The sequence below is a fragment of the Oncorhynchus masou genome, chromosome 17 (assembly GCF_036934945.1).
Source record: "Oncorhynchus masou masou isolate Uvic2021 chromosome 17, UVic_Omas_1.1, whole genome shotgun sequence".
NCBI lineage: Eukaryota > Metazoa > Chordata > Actinopteri > Salmoniformes > Salmonidae > Oncorhynchus > Oncorhynchus masou.
In genome coordinates this window covers 24,611,152-24,637,164 of record NC_088228.1, presented here as the reverse complement: position 1 = coordinate 24,637,164, position 26,013 = coordinate 24,611,152, and the positions used below count along the sequence as shown (strand labels likewise).

Genomic DNA, 26,013 nt, shown 5'->3' with positions numbered 1-26,013 from the left:
CAGGTAGACTAGCGGTTAGAGCGTTGGACTAGTAACCGAAAGGTTGTTAGAACTAATCCCGAGCTGACATGCTAATAATCTGTCGTTCTGCCCCTGAACAAGACAGTTAACTCACTGTTACTAGGTCGTCATTGTAAATAAGAATTTGTTCTTCACTGACTTGCCTAGTTAAATAAAAGGTAAAAACATGTTTTTATTTATTTATCTCAGAACAGAAGCTGGATCCCTTCTAGCCTTGACCGAGTTGGTCCCTACAAAAAGACGCCATTACTCTCTTTATTGTGTAAATATGTTTCAGTAAATTGCACTTCACAGTTTCATGCAATTATATATCGAATATAGAATGAAATCGAATATTATAGAATATCAATCCATTGTGACAGCACTGACACATTTTAGTTAAAAAAAATGTTTTTACATTAATGAGAGAAAGTGACTTCGGTGACCTCTGGTAAATACACCCTTGTCACGACCCGGTACAGGGGATGAAGTTAGGACCCAGCAGTTTGATGAAAGATGGGAGGAGTCAACTATGGGATTTTCGAGTGGTACAGTCATTATATGAAATGAGATACTGAGCCAGCTATACATAATCTCACTATTGAAATTCCTTCTAATATCACATAAATACAACTCCGCGGCAGTGTACAGATGCGAACGGAGCGAGTATGTAATGCTCCGATACATTTGAATGAATTGATAATTGCTAACAAGTCCTGTCAGAGTTGATCATGCTGAAAATTAAACTGCCCATGCGAACGGCGGAGGAAGAATACCATACCGTCGAAGACGAGCAGGAAAATACCGATTACAACAGTCTCACTATTGATTCGATTCCGTACCGTGGTGTGAGCCACCGGTTCAAGGATTCAACGAGGGAATCGTGTCGCCTGTCGCAAATTGACAAGGAGACGGTGTTTGAGTGGTTCGGCTTGCACCTCAACCCAGCAAAGCGGATAGAATTTATGTACGGAATACTTCATATGTGTCAACCACTTGAGCTTCGCTTTTTCGGATCCTGCCTTGAGGACCTTGCACGGAAAGATTTCCACGTCTTCCGAGACTTTGAGATAAGGGCGAACAGTCAAACTGACTTGGGCCTCCTTATGGACGTTGCCGACCCTGTCGTTCGTTCCAAACTACTTGTCTGCCTGTCACTTTTGAGATCTGAAAACAGAGAATGCGCGGGCACACTTTATCGTGCTTTGAACCATATGGATCCAGCGCTGTTCTTGAATACTTATCATGGCGTTCCAGTATCTCCACGTGGGAGCGCTCAGAATGTACCTGATCAACATTCCCCTCGCGATGGTGGAATGAAGTCCGGGAGATTGGAGCATCACAGTGGGCCTCCACTGGAGGCAGAGTCGGGTTCCCTGGAGCACTTGGCGCTGCTTTTCACCATGGCCTCGCTGCACCCGGCGTTCTCTTTTCACCAGAGGGATACTGCCAGGCACCAGTTGGACAATGTGGAACGGGCCATAGAGGAGAGAAGGTATTGCCACAACCGCCCGAGCGTCCAGGTAAGCATCACATTGACAGCTTAAGTGCGTCTCGAGAGTGAATCTAAAGGGGCCTCCTCTCCTTAGCTCAACTCATTACCTCACTTCTTATTGTCACTGACCTGATTGAACTGAACAGGTGAAAGGCTTCCATCACATGTATTATCCTGTGCGGTTAGATCAGTGCAGGTGTGGAAACGAGAAGAAAGCCAGCAAAGGCTTTGCTACTGTTGACTATTGAAATGCACCCACCCCCTTGGGGGGCCCTGGTACATATGATGTTGACAAGTCCACAGGGGGCGTTCCCCAGTAAGACTTTTACCTGACTTTTACTTTGACAATAATTCATTAGGTAGGTACTACTTAAACAAGTATAACCTGTTTTTCTAAAATGTTACTGGCCACCTAGATCATAGGAATGAACAGATTACTTTTTTAATACAAAATCTATATGGAATCAGATTTGAGTTCAGATGACCTAATGTAGCACTTTATTTCTAGTGAAGTGGGACCAAATAATTGTTGTAGGGATATACCGTAATAATCGTAGCATGCACTGATGTGAATAGACTTGTGGAGCCTAAAAAGAGAGGAAAGTGGTTCAACCCTTTCATACCAAGTATTGCTTAAAGCAGTTTCATTTCCAAGAACAGTCTTGAGTGCATGGCCATATGACTACAAGCCGAGTTCATTGTGCTGTCACAAAATGACAGGTGCCATAGAATAAAGATCACTTTTTCAATCAGGAGGAGGAAGAGAGGGAGAGAGGGAGAGAGAGAGAGAGCTTATCTGGTTTCAGCAGACATGCTGGCCACGGCTACTGTGTCTTCTGTCATCTTCTCCACAGTAGCTAGCTATTATGAATGGGAACACCCAGCATTATTGTGAATGGTTGCATTGTGATCTTACTTTGCATTGTGTTGGAGAAACCTTTTTCTCTCCCCCTCTCTCTTTTTCTCTCCCCCTCTTTCTCTCTCTCACTTTCTCTCTCCCCCTCTTTCTCTCTCTCTCTTTCTCTCTCTCTCTACCCCTCTTTCTCTCTGGCATCCAATGAAAAAGCCAGGAGTTTGAATGAGACAAACCCCCTCTCAAATCAAATCAAATGTTATTTGTCACATACACATGGTTAGCAGATGTTAATGCGAGTGTAGCGAAATGCTTGTGCTTCCAGTTCCGACAATGCAGTAATAACCAACAAGTAATCTAACTAACAATTCCAAAACTAATATCTTACACTGTGTATAAGGGGATAAAGAATATGTACATAGAGATATGAATGAGTGATGGTGCAGAGCAGCATAGGCAAGATACAGTAGATGGTATCGAGTACAGTATATACATATGAGATGAGTATGTAAACAAAGTGGCATAGTTAAAGTGGCTAGTAATACATGTATTACATAAGGATGCAGTAGATGATAGAGTACAGTATATACGTATACATATGAGATGAATAATGTAGGGTATGTAAACATTATATTAGGTAGCATTGTTTAAAGTGGATAGTGATATATTTTACATCCTTTCCTATCAATTCCCATTATTGAAGTGGCTGGAGTTGAGTCAGTGTGTTGGCAGCAGCCACTCAATGTTAGTGGTTGCTGTTTAACAGTCTGATGGCCTTGAGATAGAAGTTGTTTTTCAGTCTCTCAGTCCCAGCTTTGATGCATCTGTACTGACCTCGCCTTCTGGATGATAGCGGGGTGAACAGGCAGTGGCTCGGGTGGGTGTTGTCCTTAATGATCTTTATGGCCTTCCTGTAACATCGGGTGGTGTAGGTGTCCTGGAGGGCAGGTAGTTTGCCCCCGGTGATACGTTGTGCAGACCTCACTACCCTCTGGAGAGCCTTACGGTTGTGGGCGGAGCAGTTGCCGTACCAGGCGATGATACAGCCCGCCAGGATGCTCTCGATTGTGCATCTGTAGAAGTTTGTGAGTGTTTTTGATGACAAGCCGAATTTCTTCAGCCTCCTGAGGTTGAAGAGGCGCTGCTGCGCCTTCTTCACGATGCTGTCTGTGTGAGTGGACCAGACACTCACACGTCTGACTGACTGCTCTCTTATAGGGGCACTCTGTCATGCCCTCTTGACTGGCTCTCGGCATAATTATGTCTCGTTAAGACAGTTACCCTACACTTTCCTGCGGATAGGTGATATTTCTAATCAAAACGGAGCTGACTTATGAATATAAATTAAACTGAAAAAGGAGAAAAAAGTTAGTTTTCAAAGCATGTGGAGAGGAGGAAATTAGTTTTGGTTCCAGTTAAGTGTTGTAAGGGGGAATTTGTTTAGTAGGACTATTATTGGGGGAGAACGTGCATTTTTTTTTTTTTTTTTTTTTTTTACAAAAGCACCAATCACTTCACTTTCTTGGTTGCAGCATACACTTCGAAAGGAGGACCTCAGCCTCAGGAGCACTGACATGGGTCAGTCGGCCTGCTCTATTCCCAAGCAGCTCCCGAACAGGACCTTATCTCAGAGAGAAGGTAGTCTCAATCCTGTTTGTTATTGCATCCTCTGAGGTCTCTCATTCACATGTTGAGAGGAGTGTTCAAGCAAGATGTATTTTAGCCTAGTACGTTTGAGGTAAAAACAAGAGACCCAAACAAATGGTAAAATATGGCTCAATAGACAGGATATATTCCAATTATCTGTAGTTTAACTGATACTGTGAGATTCTTGTATTGATGCCCATGTTCTACTTGCACAGAGGCAGATGAACTCGTTGATATCATTTTTATTTCTCTTCGTGTACTATGAAAGAGGTTTGCGGTAGTTTCCCAAGCCAATGCTAACTAGTGTTAGCGCAATGACTGGAAGTCTACAGGTACAGTAGCAATGCTTGTGAAACTACTGCTAACTTCCTTCAGTATGCATGCAGAGACATATAAATGGTGTCCCATGAGTTCTTCTGACTCTGGGTAAGGAGAGCAATGCCATTCTTTTAACAGTGTTCAATGTATTCTGTGTTAATCAAAATTACATTTGGGTGAACAGCAATTAATTTCTCAAAAGAATAACCCTGGACTTCTTTCTTCCTGTAGCAGTTCACATTGACAAGATTGAGCTAAAGAAGATATTTTGGAACCAAGGAAACAGGGAATACAGTATTGAGGTATGATCATGTTTGGACTCAAATTTTTCATGATTTTTGAAGCATATCCCTGTAGTGTGTAGGTATACTTATTTTTATTAGGCCTATATATCGTTGACCACCAGATTGGTTTGCGCTTCCTCACATTCAAATTATGTCACCAAAAAAAAAAAGGTTTATCCTGAGCTTCAGATTGTCCATGCAATATTTTGTATTTTTCTTCTGTAAATCATGCAATGTTCTCTTACAACATCTGGACAGGCAGAGATCTAAGACTTTGCCTGGCCCTGACTCAACAGTCCGTCCTCTATGGCCAGGCATCAGCCAGGCATTGTGACAAACAGCACTGTGCTGAGGAGTCTGTGAGGGGGAGGAGGAGAGCAAGACTGAGAGAGCCAGGTTAAATAGGACAGCAGGAAGGATTGCTCCCTGCTATTCACATGCTGCCCTCCTTTGCAAGAGAACACAATCTGGTGGAAATATGTCCTTGATCGTTCGCGACCCCATAACATCTGCCGTGACTGTTTTTACAAGCTTGCGGCGGCATCATATCAGCCTGTTAAAAAAACGGAAAGCCTTCCATTTAGACTAGAGGGTTGAAAGACTTGAGGGAAGCTCCAAGATTCCATAACACTGAGATCATGAGATGATGTCCTCACCACAATGTTGCTGATGCTTTTGCTCAGATAGCTGAAGTAGTAATAGAATAGACGTATTTCTGACTAATTGCTGTCCTTATCTGTGATCTACTGAAATTGCCCAAAACCATGAAGGCTACTTAGCTAAGTACCTAGAACATACTGCCAACACATGCTAACGATAATGAGTGTTGTGTTGGTCACTTAACAGTTAAAATTGGATCAAAATTATATGGATAACAAGATGAGCTTCATTGAGGAGACTTCTAACCTTACCTGTTTCTGCATAGTCTGCTCTACAGAGACGGTGGTACTGACAGTGTGTGACTGCGTGGAGGTGTGTGTGACACTCGTGAATGGAAGGAATGGCCATCCTGGCCTTGACCCAATTCCCATCCTTATCATCTGTGTGGCTGGGCAGAATGAAGTCTTTGGTTAGCCTAACAGGTTATACCTAGGCAGAGGCTCAGTGTTGCCTCTGGATCTTTTAAGGGGATTTCCCTTTGCCTTGTGAAACCAACCTCGTATTAAGTATAATGAAACATGAGTTCAGCGGTGCTTGACCAAGCTAGAATTCCCTTGGTCTAAGGGAGATATCTCAGTGAGAGGATTGTGTTTGGTCCAACAGGTTTCTGAAACCTGCTCTCCAGGCTTTTTTGGTGCTGGAGAAGGGTTTATCTGTTATTGAACCCTGCTGTCTTATAGCCTACTTGAAAATGATGCACCAATGTAGCCTAAGTTAAGAGGCGCTGTACAGACTGTGTAAGGAATCAACTGGCAGTGGAAACCCTCTTGGCTGAAATGTGGAGGTGGACAGTGATAAAATGTTGCTGCTAGCCAGGGCTGGAAACTGACGCGCACACACACACACACACACACACACACACACACACACACATTTTGTTCTTCTTTCCTCGTGGGGACCTAAAGTTAATTTCCATTAAAAATCCTATTTTCCCTAACCTTAACCCGTAACCCTACACCTAACCACTAACCCCTTACCCTAGTTCTAACCTTAATTGTAACCCTAAACCTAACCCCTAAGCTTAAAATAGCCTTTGTCCATATGGGGATGTGGAAAATGTTCCCACGAGGGAGAATTTATTGTTTTACTAACCTTGTGGGGACTTAAGGATTTTAGGTCCCCACAAGGATAGAAGAACCAACCCACACACACACACACACACACACACACACACGAAAGAGAAAGTGGCTTGCTGGGCTGTGCCATCTGTTCCGCTGGGCATGGTATATGAAAGAGGGTGTTAGTGAGTTAAATAGGGGAGAACATCCATCATCTTCAGCACAGGAGGAATTTCACTCTGTCTACTCTAGGCTATACACAACACAACTAAGAGTAGCCTGTAATACTAGGGTAGGCCTGTGCTGAGTTCAGTGTAAAACAATGCTTTGAGAAGTAGGCCTAGCATATTACTTGCTGAATTGTTTCACATTAATTCAGCGTTATTCACTTTTACACTAAGGTGATGGGAATTACATCCTTGGCTCCTTTATCTGTTCTAAACTAAATAACAAAAATGTTGATTATCTTGTCACCCTGATCAGAGAGGACTTGGGGTTTAAAACACTCATTAATCATTAGTTTTCAATGCTCACTGTTTTCCTTTTGTCTCTCCTTTTTGTGAAGGGCAGACATACTAGACAAACCACTACTTCCTGTGTCCAGCTTGAACTGGGCCTACAAATCAGACATTATTTTTCAGATGTTTATAAGGAGCCTAGCCTGGCTGCTAAAGCCAAAACAACTCTCCCTATCAGTCCCTTCAGTGTCTGAGGAATTTACACTAGTCAACGTTGGAAGCAGCTCAAGTGTTGAAAGAAACAGTTTGGGAGTTAAATTGAATTTATTTGGGTATAAACATATTAGAGAAATGTACATTGTATTCAAAGAGCAACAGATTGTTTTATATCCCACTTCAAGTTGATGAGTACCTTTTCATTCACCTTTGTCAGGGATCAAGGCGAAGAACTGTTTCCCAAATGGTACCCTATTCCCTGTGTTGTACACTACTTTTAACCAAAGCTGGGCCCTGGTCAAAAGTAGTCCACTAGAAAGGGAATAGGGAGACATTTGGGACTCATTGGTGTTCAGTAGGGGACCACCAACTACCAGACTCCACAGGTTAACTCTGTGATGGACAGAGTAGAGTAGACTGCCAGGCTGTGAAAGAGCTTGTTGTGTTCAGATCCCCCCGCGGAGCAGATTATTGGTCCCAGTGATGATGGAATGTCACATTCAAAAAATGTACTATTTACAGAGTAGAATATTTTCATATAGCCTTCCACACACGGTATAAGCATCAGAAAGAAAAAACAAGAAAAAGTATGTGCTTGTCTGTGATTGAGCGCTATAGCTTAAAAGTCTCTCAGTCAACAATTGTTTCTGAAATGTTAGGCTACATATACATGCAACTACAATGAACAAATAAAATAATAAATAATTGCGGCTGGTAGCCTAACTGAATCAAATCAGAGCCCAGTAAAATCCTTCCTATTCTCTTGGCCTCCAAAGCAGAGAACATCAGTTTACTCTAACCATCTGAGTGAGGTGAGCGGCTGAGACTAAAACCTACTACTCAATCTGTCACCATTCATTATTTAGTCTGCTTTGAGAGGCAACAGAAAGCACCTCTTGGTATGTTTTCTAAATATTCAGATTTGTGAATATTTAGGGCCAGCGGGGTAATGTTTTGAAAGGACAGTATGACAACACTCCAGTATGGCACCACTCCCTTCAGAGCAGGTATAGATAAGTATTGATGCTGTTGATACAAGATGGTTGAAATGTTTAACATCAGTTTTTTTTCTTAGTACACTAACTCAATCTTAGTGTAAATTATCAAAGGCCCTCTATTGGTTTGCAAACTTGTCAAGAGTAGTTCAGTGTGAGTTTTTGTTCTTCTTCCCAATGGGAAAACATCCTTTCAAGGCAATGACTATCAGGGTACGTAAGGGAGCTTGTTATGTTTTCCTGCTCAAAACATGTACGGAGAAATTCCAACCTAGCTCTTTCCAAGATCCTTATTTACTTCCATAACTAAGGTATGCAATGACCCGCTACAAAATCAAATACCTCAAACATTGTGAGCAGGAGTTTAGAGTGGAGCTGACGTCACCTTGTCTGTGTGTGTTTAATTAAAAGTGACTTATGAGGACACATCGGACGATCTAAATACTAAACTACATCACCAAATGGAATGTGGAGTCGTCCAGATCCCAGAATGTAGTAAAGTGGTTGACTGCCAAGTATCAAATAATACCATACTTTGTTTCATCTGCATATTTCAGGGGAATGACATGCTGTCTAAGCAATGTATATGATGTGTGTTTGGTAAAGCATACTGATTAATGATGCTGTCTTCCTCCCCTCTTCCAGGTCCAGTGGTCTGACTCAACGTGGAGCACAGTGACCAAGACTCACCATGAGCTGTACGACTTCCTGTCCAAGGTATGAGAGAAAAGCATATCCCCATCAATAGATTATAGGCCTAGAAGATACTGGATTTAATGTCTGGTGAAATAGTCACACTATCTGCCGTCTGTGTAAGAGGTCTGATGATATGTGGATGTTGTCTCACGGATAAATAGATGAGCGGTCTGCACACTTCGCACACAGTATATTGTTGCTCCACAGACCAGGAGGTATTTTGGATTCCTGTATAGATCTTTTCGTATGCCATCAGATCATATTCATTTTAGTGCTATTAGGGCTTTGATTTTTGTGGATTAACTTCTGTTTAATTAGTTAGCTCCACAGCCATCTGCCAACCCAGATGTAGTGTTTACTTTCCAAATGTATGCATGTGCTTTCTAGTCACTCAATGCTCTATGTGCATGCTAATACTAATATTGTAACATACAGTACCAGTCAAAAGTTTGGACACACCTACTAATTCCAGGGTTTTTCTTTATTTTTACTATTTTCTTCATTGTAGAATAATAGTGAAGACATCAACACAATGAAATAACACATATGGAATCATGTAGTAACCAAAAAAGTAAATGTATGTTTTATATTTGAGATTCTTCAAAGTAGCCACCCTTTTTTTTCTCAACATCAACTGTTCAGAAGAGACTGCGTGAATCAGGCCTTCATGGCCGAATTGCTGCAAAGAAACTAAACTAAAGGACGCCAATAAGAAGGAGACTTGCTTGGGCCAAGAAACACGAGCAATGGACATTAGACTGGTGGAAATATGTCCTTCGGTCTGATGAGTCCAAATGTGTCATTTTTGGTTTCAACCGCTGTATCTTTGTGTAGGTGAACGGATGATCTCCGCATGTGTTGTTCCCACCGTGAATTAGGGAGGTGTGGGGGTGCTTTTCTGGTGACACTTGTCAGTGATTTATTTAGAATTCAAGGCACACAACCAGCATGGCTACCACAGCATTTTTCAGCAATATGCCATCTGGTTTGCGCATAGTCCCACTATCATTTGTTTTTTTAATGACAATAACTTCTACCAGCATGTTAAATGTGCAACCAGAGGGGAGAAAAACTCAAGACCACCTTTCCTCCACACACAGAGATGTGTACAAAGCTCTCGATCGCCCTCCATTTGGCAAATCTGACCATAATTATATCCTTCTGATTCCTGCTTACAAGCAAAAACGAAAGCAGGAAGCACCAGTGACTCGGTCAATAAAAAAGTGGTCAGATGAAGCAGATGCTAAACTACAGGACTGTTTTGCTAACACAGGCTGGAACATGTTCCCGGGATTCTTCCGATGGCATTGAGTACACCACATCAGTTACTGTCTTCATCAATAAGTGCATCGATGACGTCGTCCACAAAGTGACTGTATGTACATATTCCAACCAGAAGCCATCGATTACAGGCAACATCCTCACTGAGCTAATTGGTAGAGCTGCTGCTTTAAGGAGCGGGACTCTAACCCAGAAGTTTATAAGAAATCTCGCTATGCCCTCCAACAAACAGGCAATGCGTCAATACAGGACTAAGATCAAATCATACGACACCGGCTCTGACGCTCGTCGGATGTGGGAGGGCTTGCAAACTATTAGACACAGCCGCGAGCTGCCCAGTGACACGAGCCTACCAGACGAGCTAAATAACTTCTATGCTCACTTTGAAGCAAGTAACACTGAAACATGCATGAGAGAATCAGCTGTTCCGGATGACTGTGTGATCACGCTCTCCATAGATAACCTTTAAACAGGTCAACATTCACAAGGCCGCAGAGCCAGATGGATTACCAGGATGTGTACTCTTAGCATGCGCTGACGAACTGGCAAGTGTCTTCACTGACATTTTCAAACTCTCCCTGTCGGAGTCTGTAATACCAACATGTTTCAAGCAGACCACCATAGCCCCTGTGCCCAAGAACACTAAGGTAACCTGCTTAAATTACTACCGACCCGTAGCACTCACATCTGTAGCCATGAAGTGCTTTGAAAGGCTGGTCATGACTCACAACCACCATCGATAAGAGACATTACTGTGCAGCTGTATTCATCGACCTGGCCAAGGCTTTCGACTCTTGTCAATCACCACATTCTTATTGGCAGACTCAACAGCCTTGGTTTCTCAAATGATTGCCTCGCCTGGTTCACCAACTACTTCTCTGATAGATCTCAGTGTGTCAAATCGGAGGGCCTGTTGTCCGGGAATTCTGGCAGTCTCTATGGTGGTGCCACAGGGTTCAGTTCTCGGGGCGACTCTCTTCTCTGTATACATCAATGATGTCGCTCTTGCTGCTGGTGATTCTCTAATCCACCTCTACGCTGATGGCACCATTCTGTATACTTCTGGCCCTTCTTTGGACACTGTGTTAACTAACCTCCAGACGAGCGTCAATGCCATACAACTCTCCTTCCATGGCCTCCAACTGCTCTTAAACGCAAATAAAACTAAATGCATGCTATTCAACCGATTTATTGCCCGCCCATCCAGCATCACTACTCTGGACGGCTCTGACTTAGAATACGTGGATAACTACAAATACCTAGGTGTCTGGCTAGACTGTAAAATCTCCTTCCAGACTCACATTAAGCCTCTCCAATCAAAATTTTTATCTAGAATCGGCTTCCTATTTCGCAACAAAGCTTCCTTCATTCATGCTGCCAAACATACCCTCATAAAACTGACCATCCTACCGATCCTTGACTTTGGCGATGTCATCTATAAAATAGCCTCCCAACACTCTACTCAGCAAACTGGATGTAGTCTATCACAGTGCCATCCATTTTGTCACCAAAACCCCATATACTACCCACCACTGCGACCTGTACGCTCTCGTTGGCTGGCCCTCGCTTCATACTCGTCACCAAACCCACTGGCTACAGGTTATCTTCAAGTCTCTGCTAGGTAAAGCCACACCCTATCTCAGCTAGCTGGTCACCATAGCAGCACCCACTCGTAGCACACGCTCCAGCAGGTATATCTCACTGGTCACCCCCAAAGCCAATTCTTCCTTTGGTTGCCTTTCCTTCCAGTTCTCTGCTGCCACTGACTGGAACGAACTGCAAAAATCACTGAAGCTGGAGATTCCCATCTCCCTCACTAGCTTTAAGAACCAGCTGTCAGAGCAGCTCACAGATCACTGCACCTGTTCATAGCCCATCTGTATACAGCCCATCGATCTACCTCATTCCCATACTGTATTTATTTCCCATTCCCATGTGTAACTCTGTGTTGTATGTGTCGAACTGCTAAGCTTTATCTTAGCCAGGTCGCAGTTGCAAATGAGAACTTGCTCTCAACTAGCTTACCTGATTAAATAAAGGTGAAATAAAAAAAAAAAACACCATTATCCCAGAAGGCACTATAGTGCCTTCAAAGCTCATCACTAATCTAAGGACCCTGGGACTGAACGCCTCCCTCTGCAACTGGATCCTGGACTTCCTGACGGCCGCACACAGGTGGTAAGGGTAGGTAACAACACATCCACCACACTGATCCTCAACACGGGGGCCCCTCAGGTGTGCGTGCTCAGTCCCCTCCTGTTCACTCATGACTGCATGGCCAGGCACCACTCCAACACTATCATTAAGTTTGCCGATGACACAACAGTGGTAGGCCTGATCAACGACAATGACGAGACAGCCTATAGGGTTGTGGTGCCAGGACAACAACCTCTCCCTCAACGTGATCAAGAAAAAGGAGATGATTGTGGAGTATAGGAAAAGGAGGACCAAGCATGCCCCATTCTCATCGACGGGGCTGTAGTGGAGCAGGTTGAGAGCGTCAAGTTCCTTGGTGTCCACATCACCAACAAACTAATATGGTCCAAGCACACCAAGCCAGTCTTTAAGAGGGCACAACAAAAGCTATTCCCCCTCAGGAGACTGAAAATATTTGGCATGGGACCTCAGATCCTCAAAAGGTTCTACAGCTGTGCACCATATGAGCATCCTGACTGGTTTCATCACTGCCTGGTATGGCAACTGCTCGGCCTCCAACCGCATGGCACTACAGAGCGTAGTGCGTACGGCCCCGTACATCACTGGGGCCAAGCTTCCTGCCATCCAGGACCTCTATACCAGGTGGTATCAGAGGAAGGCCCTAAAAATGGTCATACTCCATCCACCCTAGTCATAGACTGTTCTCTCTGCTATGGCACAGCAAGTGGTACCAGAGCACCAAGTATAGGTCCAAGAGGCTTCTAAACAGCCATAAGACCCCGGGATGAACATCTAATAAATGGCTACCCATACTATTTGCACCCCCTCTTTCACACTGCTGCCACTGTTAATTATCTATGCATAGTCACTTTAACTCTACCTAAACTCAGCAAGAAAAGAAATGTCCTTTCACTGTCAACTGTGTTTATTTTCAGCAAACTTAACATGTGTAAATATTTGTATGAACATAACTAGATTCAACAACTGAGACGTAAACTGAACACGTTCCACAGACATGTGACTAACAGAAATTGAATAATGTGTCCCTGAACAAAGGGGGGGGGGGTCAAAATCAAAGGTAACAGACAGTATCTCGTGTGGCCACCAGCTGCGTTAAGTTCTGCAGTGCATCTCTTCCTCATGGACTGCACCAGATTTGCCAGTTCTTGCTGTGAGATGTTACCCCACTCTTCCACCAAGGCACCTGCAGCTTCCCAGACATTTCTGGGGCGACTGGCCCTATCCCTCACCCTCCGATCCAACAGGTCCCAGATGTGCTCAATTGGATTGAGATCCGGGCTCTTTGCTGGCCAAGGCAGAACACTGACATTCCCGTCTTGCAGGAAATCACGCACAGAACGAGCAGTATGGCTGGTAGCATTGTTATGCTGGAGGGTCATGTCAGGATGAGCCTGCAGGAAGGATACCATATGAGGGAGGAGGATGTCTTCCCTGCAATGACAACAAGCTCAGTCCGATGATGCTGTGACACAGCGCCCCAGACCATGACGGACCCTCCACCTCCAAATCGATCCCGCTCCAGAGTACAGGCCTCGGTGTAATGCAGATTCCTTTGACAATTAACACAAATCCAACCATCACCCCTGGTGAGACAAAACCGCGACTCGTCAGTGAAGAGCACTTTTTGCAAGTCCTGTCTGGTCTAGCGACTTTGTTTGTAACCATAGGCGACGTTGTTGCCGGTGATGTCTGGTGAGGACCTACCTTACAACAGGCCTACCAGCCCCCAGTCAAGCCTCTCTCTGCCTATTGAGGACAGTCTTTTTATTTTACCTTTATTTTACTAGGAAAGTCAGTTAAGAACAAATTCTTATTTTCAATGACGGCCTAGGAACAGTGGGTTAGCTGCCTGTTCAGGGCAGATTTGTACCTTGTCAGCTTGGGGATTCGAACTTGCAACCTTTCGGTTACTAGTCCAACGCTCTAACGACTAGGCTACCCTGCCAATTACCATATAAGGTCAAAGATGGAAAAGCCTGGAAGGAGGAGAGATGACGAGAAACGATTCAGTTGGCCGTTTTATGTGTGGATTAATTGTCTGAGTAGAGGACCTTGTGCATTTCAGGTAAAATAACAACTCAATGTTTATATCCCAGGACAAATTAGCTAGCAACAGCAAGCTAGCTAAATAGGACAAATTAACTAGCAAGTGCAAGCTAACTAGCATAATTGCCATACATGTTTAATGCTTTTCGACCTGTCCCCAAATTAATGTAATTGGTTCAGAGTTTGTTTTGATATTTTAACCTGCGTGTTGTGATCGCGTTTGGTGTAGGGGGACAAAATACATTTATGCACGATGTTTGGGTTCCGTGTTCACGCAGATGAGCAGGGACCCTGGGCATCTTTCTTTTGGTGTTTTTCAGAGTCAATAGAAAGGCCTCTAGTGTCCTAAGTTTTCATAACTGTGACCTTAATTGCCTATCATCTGTAAGCCGCTCCACAGGTGCATGTTCATTAATTGTTTATGGTTCATTGAACAAGCATGTGACACAGTGTTTAAACCCTTTACAATGAAGATCTGTGAAGTTATTTGGATTTTTATGAAATATCTTTGAAAGACAGTGTCCTGAAAAGGGGACGCTTCTTTTTTTGCTGAGTTTACATGTACATATTACCTCAATTACTTTTGACTAACCGGTGCCCCCCGCACATTGACTTTGTACCGGTACCCCCTGTATATAGCCTCTCTATTGTTATTTTACTGCTGCTCTCTAATTATTTGTAACTTTTATTTATTATTTAGGTATTCTCCTTAACTGCATTGTTGGTTAAGGGCTTGTAAGCATGAATTTCACTGTACGGTGTTGTATTCAGCACATGTAACAAATAAGATTTGATTTGAACCAAAAGCACACCTCCAGACTGTGTAAGGGCTATTTGAACAAGAAGGATAGTGATGTAGTGCTGCATCAGATGACCTGGCCTCCACAATCACAGGACCTCAACCCAAAAGAGATGGTTTGAGATGAGTTGGACCGCAGAGTGAAGGACAAGCAGCCAACAAGTGTTCAGCATATGTGGGAACTCCTTTAAAACGGTTGGAAAAGCATTCCAGCTTGACTACCTCATGAAGCTGGTTGAGAGAATGCCCAGAGTGCAAAGCTGTCATCAAGGCAAAGGGTGGCTACTTTGAAGAATCTCAAATATAAAATATATATTGATTAACATGTTTTTGGTTACTACATTATTCCATGTGTGTTATTTCATATTTGTAATGTCTTCACTATTATTCTACAATGTAGACAATTGTAAAAAATAAAGAAAAACCTTGGAATGAGTAGGTGTGTCCAAACGTTTGACTGGTACTGTATATTCAAATGTATTCTACATCTTTCTATTTTGTTATACCCCTAAATGTTATATATAAACTTTATGAATGTACTGTATGTACATTGCCTTCGGACAGTATTCAGACCCTTTGACTTTTTCAACATTTTGTTACGTTACAGCCTTATTCAAAAATGTATTAAATTAAAAAAATCCTCAGCAATCTCCACAGAATACTCCTTAATGACAAAGCGAAAACAGGTTGTTAGACATTTTTTGCAAATGTATTAAAACATTTTTAAAACAGCTTATTTGTGTAAGTATTTAGACCCTTTGCTATGAGACTCGAAGTTGAGCTCCGGTGCATCCTGTTTCCATTGATCATTGTGATTGGAGACCACCTATGCTAAATTTAATTGATATGGATATGATTTGGAAAGGACCACACCTGTCTATATAAGGTCCCACTGTTGTCAGAGCAAAAAGATCAAGAAATGAGGTCCAAGAAATTGTGAGTAGAGCTCAGAGACAGGATTGTGTCAAGGCACAAATCTGGGGAAGGGTACCATAACATTTCTGCAGTATTGAAGGTCCCGAAAAACACAGTGGTCTCCATCATTCTTAAATGGAAGTTTGGAACCACCAAGACTCCTAGAGCTGGCCGCCCGGCCAAACTGAGCAATTGGGTGAGAAGGGCTTTGGTCAGGGAGGTGACCAAGAATCCAGAAGGACAACCATCTCTGCAGTACTCCACCAATCAGGCCTTTATGGAGGAGTGGCCAGAACGAAGCCACTCTTCAGTAAAAGGCACATGACAACACGCTTTGAGTTTGCCAAAAGGCGTCTAAAGACTCAAACCATGAGAAACAAGATTGTCTGGTCTGATGAAACCAAGATTGAACTCTTTGGCCTGAATGCCAAGCGTCACGTCTGGAGGTCTGGAGGAAACCTGGCACAATCCCTACGGTGAAGCATGGTGGTGGCAGTATCATGCTGTGGGGATGTTTTTCAGTGGCAGGGACTAGTCAGGATCGAGGGAAAGATGAACAGAGCAAAGTACAGAGATCCTTGATGAAAACCTGCTCAGGACATCAGATTGGGGTGCTTCAACAAAGTAAAAGGTCTGAATACTTATGTAAATGTGATATTTCCGTTGTATTTTATTTTTATACATTTGGTCATGTTTTATTCTTTGTCATTGTGGGATATTTTGTGTTGATTGATTGGGGGGGGGGGAAACGAACCCATTTTAGAATTAGGCTGAAACGTAACAAAATGTGGAAAAAGTCTAGGGGTCTGAATACTTTGACGGCACTGTATGTCTATGATAACCCCTCATACGATTCCCTGCATTTCAGCTTCCATGTGAGAGGTCTGCTGAGCCCTTTGAGAAGGGACTAGTGAGGTTACTGGCCCAGAGAGACCAGTATGAACCCAGGGACCTGGAGAGGATGCTACAGTGAGTCTACCTCTTACTCTGTTTGTTGCAGCACGCAGAATGATGTGACATCTAAAGGGTTTTCATATTGTCAGTCAAATAAATTGATTTCTTGAAGTTCACACTTTTTTGGTGTTTTACACTCCAGCTGTTCTTTTTTTCCCCTTGATATTCAGAGTAGCCTAGTGGTTAGAGTATTGGACTAGTAACCGGAAGGTTGCAAGTTCAAACCCTCAAGCTGACCAGGTACAAATCTGTCGTTCTGCCCCTGGACAGGCAGTTAACCCACTGTTCCTAGGCCGTCATTGAAAATAAGAATTTGTTCTTAACTGACTTGCCTAGTTAAATAAAGGTAAAATAAAAAATCTATTTATCTTCTATGACTTGCTTCTGTGACATAAAATAACATTGCTGTATGAGATGGCTAAAACTGTCTACTAGTCCAAACCTCTACTTTAGCTGTGTTTTATTCACAAACCTCAACTTTTCATATTGTGGAGATTAGAGTAGACTACCCTCTAGTTATTGTCACCAACACTGCCATAAGCTCCAGTGTTGTCAGTTATGGTTATGGTGAATAACCTCGAGGCTTTACATGTGTCAGAACCCAGGCTTTGATATCTAGGTCAATTGTGATGTCATTACCATTACTAGCCATTCCTTAAGGCAGTGTTTCCCAACTCCAATTTCCCAGTACTCCCAACAGAACAAATGTTTGTTGTAGCCCGGGACAAACAGCTCATTCAACTCAATTAGGGCTTAATGATTAGTTGACAAGTTGAATCAGGTGTGCTTGCCCAGGGCTACACTAAAAATGAGTACTGTTGGGGTCTTGGGGACTGGAGTTGGGAAACACTGTCTGAAGGCATTGACACGCCCGAGAGTACTTAACACCTCTGAACAGAGTTCCAGACATAATTTGTAGAAACAGGCAAAAATGTTGTCAGTCAGACAGTCAGTCCCTAAAACCATGAATGGCAGACCGTAACTTGGTGAGACGTGGTTTCTCCATTGCAGATATGGATGGGGATCACTTTTTCCCCTTCTCTTTTTCACTACCATCCAAGGTGACACCAGCACTTTGATCTCTTACACAGTCCACATACTGTATCTTGCTATTAGATATAGAGGTCGACCGATTAATCGGAATGGCCAATTAATTAGGACCGATTTCAAGTTTTCATAACAATCGGTAATCGGCATGTTTGGACACTGATCATGGCCGATTACATTGCACTCCACGAGGAGACTGCATGGTAGGCTGACTACCTGTTATGCGAGTGTAGCAAGGAGCCAAGGTAAGGTGCTAGCTAGCATTACACGTATCTTATAAAAAACAATCAATCTTAACATAATCACTAGTTAACTACACATGGTTGATGATATTACTAGTTTATCTAGCTTGTCCTGCGTTGCATATAATCGATGCGGTGCCTGTTCATTTATCATTGAATCATAGCCTACTTCGCCAAACGGGTGATTTAACAAGCGCATTCGCGAAAAAAGCACTGTCGTTGCACCATTGTATACCTTACCATAAACATCAATGCCTTTCTTAAAATCAATACACAAGTATATATTTTTAAACCTGCATATTTAGTTCATAAAGCCTTCATATTGCTAGTTCATATTGAATAACATGGATTTCTAAACGTATTTTGTGACGCTCGAGCACGTGACGTGGCCGGTCTGGTCAGCATGTTAGATAAAATACGGAATAAACGTTTTATTTTCGAAATGATAGTTTCTGGATTTGACCATATTAATGACCCAAGGCTCGTATTTCTGTGTGTTATTATATTATAATTAAGTCTATGATTTGATATTTGATAGAGCAGTCTGACTGAGTGGTGGTAGGCAGCAGCAGGCTCATAAGCATTCATTCAAACAGCACTTTACTGCATTTGCCAGCAGCTCTTCGCAATGCTTCAAGCCTTGCACTGTTTATGACTTCAAGCCTATCAACTCCCGAGATTAGGCTGGTGTAACCGATGTGAAATGGCTAGCTAGATAGCGGGGTGCGCGCTAATAGCGTTTCAAACGTCACTCGCTCGGAGACTTGGAGTAGTTGTTCCCCTTGCTCTGCATGGGTAATGCTGCTTTTGTGGAGCGATGGGTACTGATGCTTCGAGGGTGGCTGTTGTCGATGTGTTCCTGGTTCGAGCCCAGGTAGGGGCAAGGAGAGGGACGGAAGCTATACTGTTACACTGGAAATACTAAAGTGCCTATAAGAACATCCAATAGTCAAAGGTATATGAAATAGTCCTATAATTCCTATAATAACCTCAACCTAAAACTTCTTACCTGGGAATATTGAAGACATGTTAAAAGGAACCACCAGCTTTCATATGTTCTCATGTTCTGAGCAAGGATCTTAAACATTAGCTTTTTTACATGGCACATATTGCACTTTTAATTTCTTCTCCAACACTTTGTTTTTGCATTATTTAAACCAAATTGAACATGTTTGACTATTTATTTGAGGCTAAATTGATTTGATTGATGTATTATATTAAGTTAAAATAAGTGTTCATTCAGTATTGTTGTAATTGTCATTATTACAAATAAATAAATAAAAACAATTGGCCGATTCAATTGGTATCTGCTTTTTTTGGACCTCCACTAATCGGTATCGGCGTTGAAAAATCCTAATCGGTCGAACTCTAATTAGATATTCTAGCATAGAACAGGAGATGGAGGACACATTAAATTATAATTTCCAAGTCACATTCTCTCTCCCTCTGTGTAATTTTTCATCTTTAACTCCCTTTCTTCTCTCTCCACTGTGACAGGGACATGCTTCTGTCAGCCCCAACAGCCTTCAGACAGAGAGGAGAGGTCTGCCGGTTCCTTGTCCCCTGCCTCAGCCTCCAGGGAGGTGAGATATCACCCACTCCGCTGACGTGTACATGAATGCATGTCTACACAAACCATCCACCTGATTGGTTAGGAATACCTTGGAACACAGACCACAATTACCCCTTTATCTTCTAGAATGATTTTGTATGTGGATTGATGTGGTCGGTCCATGTGACTAATCGTACCAATAAACAACTTCTCAGTCAACTTAACTCCACTTTTTAAAAAACATTTTTATGGCCTTTGAAAGTAACGTCCTGAGCCCAGTTTCAATAGTGCTCCCAGAGGACCGGTAAATCCTCCAGAAATAACACGCATACTGCTTGGTGGCCAGCTTAGAGAAATAAACCCAGCTTCACAGTGAACAGCTCTCAGCATAGCAGCGGGACCAGGTGGCTGTTTCACCACATTAAACCCAGAGCCATTATCAATTGACTAATTATTATTTGGGAAAGTTTCCTTAAACCTCTGACCATTCAAGGGAATCCGTTGCTCATTGCTTTCACACAGCTGCATCAAATTGACCACATAAATTCATAAACCAGGAATGTATTTTTGATGTCTAGGCTGCAAATGTAAGGCGTTTAATATTAACACACTTCCACTGCCTCAAGACCAGCAAAGCTGTAATGTTAGGTAGGCTGGTAGGATCTTGCCGGCCATTCCCTAATATCTCACCATCTGGTCTTTTCTACCCAGATAATACACTAACTCTGGGAAAGACCTGCAAGGCAGCCGAGAACTTTAAAGAAGACTGCACAGAGCCATCCAGTCAGGACGAAGGTGTGTGTGTGTGTGTGTGTGCGCTGTGTAGTTTCTATTATCGCTGTCTCATATAAACTATTTACTCTGCCTGTCTGTCGTTCTTTGTGGGGTTGATCTGACAGTGTGTGGAAATGGCTATTTCATACAGACAGATATTTGTTGCCTGTCACCCTATGTGATATAAGTCCAGTTGAATTCAATTGATCGATAGTTGATGTTCACTCGTACTTTTCTCTCTTTCACGATCATCATTCTGCTCTCCCTCACCCAGACTTAGAGTCTCACCACCTTGGGCATCAGACTGAGTGCAGCAGCTTAGGCCAGAGGTAAGAGCTCTATCTGTTCAGTCCAAGACATGTGACCTTGTGGCTGATGGGTTGTACTAAGAGGATCCTTTCCTTCTCTTTACAGCATACTGATGACAAAGAGCAGCCAGAGTGAGAGCCAGAGGCCTGCTGTCCACTTAGAGCACAACGGAGTGGTGAAGGGGAGGAGAAAAGCAGACGTTATGTCCTATTGGCCAGACCCACATCAGGTCAGTCACACATCTCTCCCTGACCTGGCCACTAGAGAAACTGGTAGAAACAGCAGGACTGTCAATATTCTGCTGTGTAACGCTGACTGGCATCTGCCCTAACACTAAAAGCATATCTTTTGTATTTTTGACCTTTTTGGTTTGATTAGATCATGATAATTTACAACTGTTTAGTGTGTTAAATGCTCTGCTCTCTCTTCAGAAGGTAGATGAGAAATGGGCTTTTACTCCAGAACTAAAGAGTAGAAGAAGACCTGATGAAGTTAGGAAAAGTGAGGGGGCCAAAGCCTACATCCCCAATGGCATCATCAGACCGCCTGCAACAAACGTGACTAGACAGGGTGTCAGTGAGAGTAAGTAACCATGCCTGGCAATACCCCCCACCCCAATTTAATGGTTAACATTTTAACAACATGCATGTTTGTGATTGGTGGTTTTCTAAGTGCATTCCTCCACCCCTGTAGAGCCCATCCAGGACAGGTATGGAGACATGTGTTCTGAGAGCTCCAGTACCCCCTCCAGCCCCCAGGATGAGGCCCGTGAGAGTCTGGAGAGTGAGGACCTTGAAGACATGGAGGAAGAGAGAGGTGAGTGGCCCCTCTACCCCTGTGGGGAACAAATGGGGCAGATTTTCCGGGGCCAGATTAATCCTGGACTAAAGAGCACTTTCAGTGGAGTCTCCATTTAGTCCAAGACAAAGCTTTATCTGGGTCTGGAAACCGGCCCATGATATCTGTCTTTAGCTCTAATGTGAAATAGTTCTGTTGAACCTCAAGATGTCTTTAATGATCGCTTCTCTCTCTCCCAGACACTACTGAGAGTTACTCTTCTGTCCAGCAGAAGAGGGCGAGTGGTCACAGCAGGGGGAAAGTTGTGGCTACTGTACACCCTATGGTCCCTGTACCCCACAAGGAAGAGCCATCCTACACTGACAGTCCCCGACGTGTACATCCTCTACCACTGACGGTTCAGAATGGGTCCACCATGCCTGACGTTATGGTCTTTGTCACTTCACAGCTGGGGGACGGTTCACCAGCAGAGGGGGCACTGACTGGGACCACCCCCATGGTTCCTCAGGAGTCCATCCCAAGCCAAGCTTCCCTGGGAGACCCTGAGAGACAGAGGCATGTGTCTGTGTCTGCACCCCTGAACTCACAGCCAGCCACCCCAGGCTCCAGCAGTCACCCCATGGGTGCAATCAGTGTCATCCCCCTGACCTCCCACATGTCCCCCCTGCAGCAAACATACATCACCACTGACTTAGCCTCCACTGCCACCCTACCTCTAGCAGCCTCTCTCCCTGACCCTAACACCAGGCCTCAAGCCCTGGCTGTACCCACCAGCCTACCCACCCCTAACTACGTGACACCCTCCTCCGGGGCAACTGTGACCCCAGTTGCCATCAGTCAGGTTCAGGCCACTCTGCTCCCAGCCGTCCCCACTCACACCCCCGGCCCCGTGTCCAGCCAAGCCCTGACGCTCACCCACAGCACGGCCCAGGGAGACGGCACCTCTTCTTGCAGCAGCTCGGGGGAGGCAGCAGTGCAGGCCCAGCAAAAGCTGCAACCCCAGCAGCAGACCCAACCTCCACAGCAACAGCAGATGAGCTGCAGCACCTGTGGTTGCCGTGGCAGCTGTGGTAGTAGCCACTCCCCCAACCCCAACTTCTACTTCCCTCCCCAGCTGGGGCGCCAGGTCTTCAGCGCCGCTCACCTCCCTCTCTTCCACCTCCCATCCATGTGCAGCACTGGATATCCCAGCCACCGCAGTCAGGTCCAACACCAGAGCAACGGCACCACACAGCTACCCTTCTATGCCCCTCCTCACACAGCCACGCCAACACAATACGTCAGTGGACCCCTGCTCCATACCTCCCACTCAGACCACTTGCTGGCCACCCAGGCTGGATACACCCTGCAGCAGATGGCAGCTGCTTCCTTCAACCGTTTCTACACACCTGTGTTCTCCTCGGTGGGACTGGGTACGGGCATGAAGAAGAGTAGTGCCAACGTCTCCTGCTATAACTGTGGGCTCAGCGGGCACTATGCCCAGGACTGCAAGCAGCCCTCAATGGATGCCGGGCAGCAAGGTAATACTGGCCAGGCTAGTGGCAGAGAGAGGAGGTGAAGTCTCTCATATTGATAGAGCAGAGAAAAGAAGGATTCCTCTTTTGTTTCAGCAAAATCAAATGTTGTATAGGAAGGCAGAGCTTTCTTTTGTAACTTTTTTTTGTCCCCACCATGTTTTGCACTGTCCACCATTTTTATGTCTGACGCTCTCTGTAGCAAATCCTGGATTGTCTGAATGCGCTAAAGAGCTCTATTAAACACCCAACCAAGTATTAAATCATCTTTTGATAGGACACTGAATCTGGAAGGCTAGCATAAAGACTATGCACATCACGTTTCTTTAGGTTACTTGTTGGCTAGTGTGGCACGCGACACTGACGCACTCCTGTGTGTGTGTGTGTGTGTGTGTGTGTGTGTGTGTTTCAGGTGGCTTTCGGCTGAAGTATGCAGCCCCCCACTCCTTTGAAGCAGACAAAACTGACTGACATGACAGAGAGAGGACCAAGACAATGCTTTGTTTATCTCACTACAGTAAAGATTCCAGAAATCCAAAGGGTTGAGTTTTTCACTAATTTGTAATACCTTCCAAATGTCCTTTAGGAGTTTGAGAATCCGCGCAAATATCCTAACTAGTTTCTCAGCAAAGAATAGAATCCAGACTTTTCAGAGGGTGGTAATTTTGCACACAAGACTAGTCTCTAACTTTTAAAGAAAGAAAACCACATATTTAAATGGTGTGGTGGTAAACTTGCATTCAATAAGGATTGATAGATTTGGAGAGAAAGATTGTTCTCGTCTGATTTTAATGTGGGTCTTTTTGGAACATTTAAATTCTTCCAGAATCTGCCTTTGGTTCAAGTCGTTATATGTTGGGCTAAGTAGCCTATATCAACTAAAGCATGTCATCACTTCAAGTCTCTGTTCTCCCTGTCAGTTCTTGTATACGCTAGCACTTGTAATGGGAGGGAAGGTAGTGAGTAGTACAGTGCCTTAGTGCCTCACAGAGAAAAGATGGAGAGGGTTGTAATATCGCATAGGTGTTCAAAAGAAAAATACAGTTAAACAGCAGCTAGAAGCTAGCAGCCTACCAGTTCATTGCATTTTTTTTTGTATCCATTTGAAATAACACAATGTGTGAATGATAAACAATGGGGAGGTGAATATTCAAAAACTTCACATTTATTTTTATTTTTTGGATTGTCATTAAGTGGAGGAAAGATGTATGGTTTATGAGATAAAATATTTATGTAATTTGTTTTTTTGACAGAATATTCTGAATGTACCATAAATACCCTGTATTTAATTTGTTTTACAAGCAAACGGTATTCCATTTAAGGAATAACTTTGTGCGAAAAAGGAACGTTTCATTGTCATTTGTTGCCACTTGATTTAATGTGAAGCATGTATTAAGTTAATCATGTCTGTCATTTATGATGTTAAAGGGATACTTCGGGATTTTTGGCAATCTACTTCCCCAGAGTCAGATTAATTTGTGGATACCATGTTTATGTCTCTGCGTACAGTTTGAAGGAAGCTGCTTACTAGCGCTAGTGCAATTGCTTACTAGCGTTAGAGCAATGACTAGAAGTCTACGGTATCTGCTAGCATGCTAGACTTCCAGTCATTGGTTAGTTAGCATTGGCTCATGAAACCACCTCTTAACATGGTATCCAGGAGTTCGTCTCACTGGGGAAGTAGATAAAGAGCCTCATTGCCAAAATCCTGAAGTAACGTTATAACCCTTTAATGCTGCTGTTTTGTTTGTAACTGTCTCCTGGGGGCAAAATCGCACTAATCCTTGCAGGTCTGTGCGCGTGTGTGTGTGTATATCTATGTTTGGTTCTTTGTGGGTCATGTCCCAAATGCTCTCAGGCAATGAGAGGACTCTTGTGGTTAATGTATCCCCTAAGCCTCTCCTCTAGTAGGTGATTTACTGAGTCCCAAATCAACCCCCCCATCCCTACCCCCTAGGCACTTGGGTCGATCCAAAGTCAACCCCTCAGCATTTCAGTAGATCTGAAAGAATTGGATAGATGTAATCAATGGTAAAATCTTCACTTGAGCTTGCCTTCTGATAAGATTGCTGGAATTCCTACCATATTGCTCTCATCTATACAATCCTTTCTGATCTGCACAAGTGCAAAGGTTAGGGGCTAGTGGTCGATCTTTAGATTGGGCGACAGAATCACTGTCCCTTATCCTACCGCCATGCATGTACTGTACCTGTTGAAGATGTTGAACGTTTGGCTCCTGCCCGTTTGTGTAGGCTTGTGTCAAGCTCTTTGTTGCCAGAACTTTATGTGCCCTATTCCTCCTTTCTCATGCAGCAATGAGATTGTATTATGCATGTAGGTGTATATTTGTGCACATCTGTAAGAGGCTAACTACACACACTTACTGTACTCAGATGAGAACTTCTGTATTAGAAAAAAAGGTAAAACACTCACTGTTGTTAAAGACAATCGCCTGTTTGTGACATTGAAACCCACCTTTCTCTTTCACTGTCTGCTGTTGAGGTGGATGGTTTTGTGTTTTCCAGCATACCAACACACATGCACGCAATGTGTAAGCTATCAGAAATTGGCACACAGGTAAAGTGGAACGTTTTAGAAATTGGAACTTATCTGTAAGCAACTTTTCAGAATCAGTTTTTTAAAGTTTTAAACGTTTTGTATTGGATTTAAGAGGCCTCGTTGTTGATTTTATTTTGATTCATATCTTTATTTTCATGTTTGCAATTAAAATTGAAAGAGAAAAAACATGAACTATCAAGCCTGTTTGATGTATTTGTTGAACTTTTATGTTGTTAAAGATGCAGTGCTGTAGGTTGAGGTAGTGTTACCTCTGGTGCAATTAATCTCTTGATTAAATGTTAATGTAGCAACTGAAATATGGAATTATAGAATAGTTCCTTCCTGTGCAAAATTAAGCAAACATA

The 26,013-nt window shown here is 43.4% G+C and overlaps 1 protein-coding gene across 3 annotated transcripts; it reads left to right on the top strand.

Moving 5' to 3' along the window:
• Positions 1–542: 542 nt before the first annotated feature.
• LOC135558750 (zinc finger CCHC domain-containing protein 2-like) lies at positions 543–26,013 on the top strand. 3 transcript variants are annotated; one of them, XM_064992839.1, is made up of 13 exons: positions 543–1,523; positions 3,881–3,986; positions 4,548–4,615; positions 8,630–8,701; positions 16,768–16,868; positions 19,640–19,725; positions 20,406–20,489; positions 20,743–20,797; positions 20,883–21,006; positions 21,209–21,359; positions 21,471–21,593; positions 21,815–23,095; positions 23,502–26,013. In XM_064992839.1, the coding sequence occupies exons 1-13, from the start codon at positions 732–734 to the stop codon at positions 23,558–23,560; spliced, it is 3,102 nt and encodes a 1,033-aa protein (XP_064848911.1). In that variant the 5' UTR covers positions 543–731; the 3' UTR covers positions 23,561–26,013. The 3 variants fall into 3 exon arrangements, with proteins under 3 accessions (XP_064848911.1, XP_064848910.1, XP_064848909.1); XM_064992838.1 differs by having other exon boundaries at positions 4,545–4,615; positions 21,212–21,359; XM_064992837.1 differs by having other exon boundaries at positions 4,545–4,615; positions 23,502–26,012.

Excerpts from the sequence above, each read along its gene's own strand:
- LOC135558750 (XM_064992837.1), top strand. The coding sequence starts at position 732 with ATGCTGAAAATTAAACTGCCCATGCGAACGGCGGAGGAAGAATACCAT. Across the intron at positions 4,616-8,629 it reads ACAGGGAATACAGTATTGAG|GTCCAGTGGTCTGACTCAAC; the intron begins GTATGATCATGT and ends CCCCTCTTCCAG. Across the intron at positions 21,007-21,208 it reads ATTGGCCAGACCCACATCAG|AAGGTAGATGAGAAATGGGC; the intron begins GTCAGTCACACA and ends CTCTCTCTTCAG.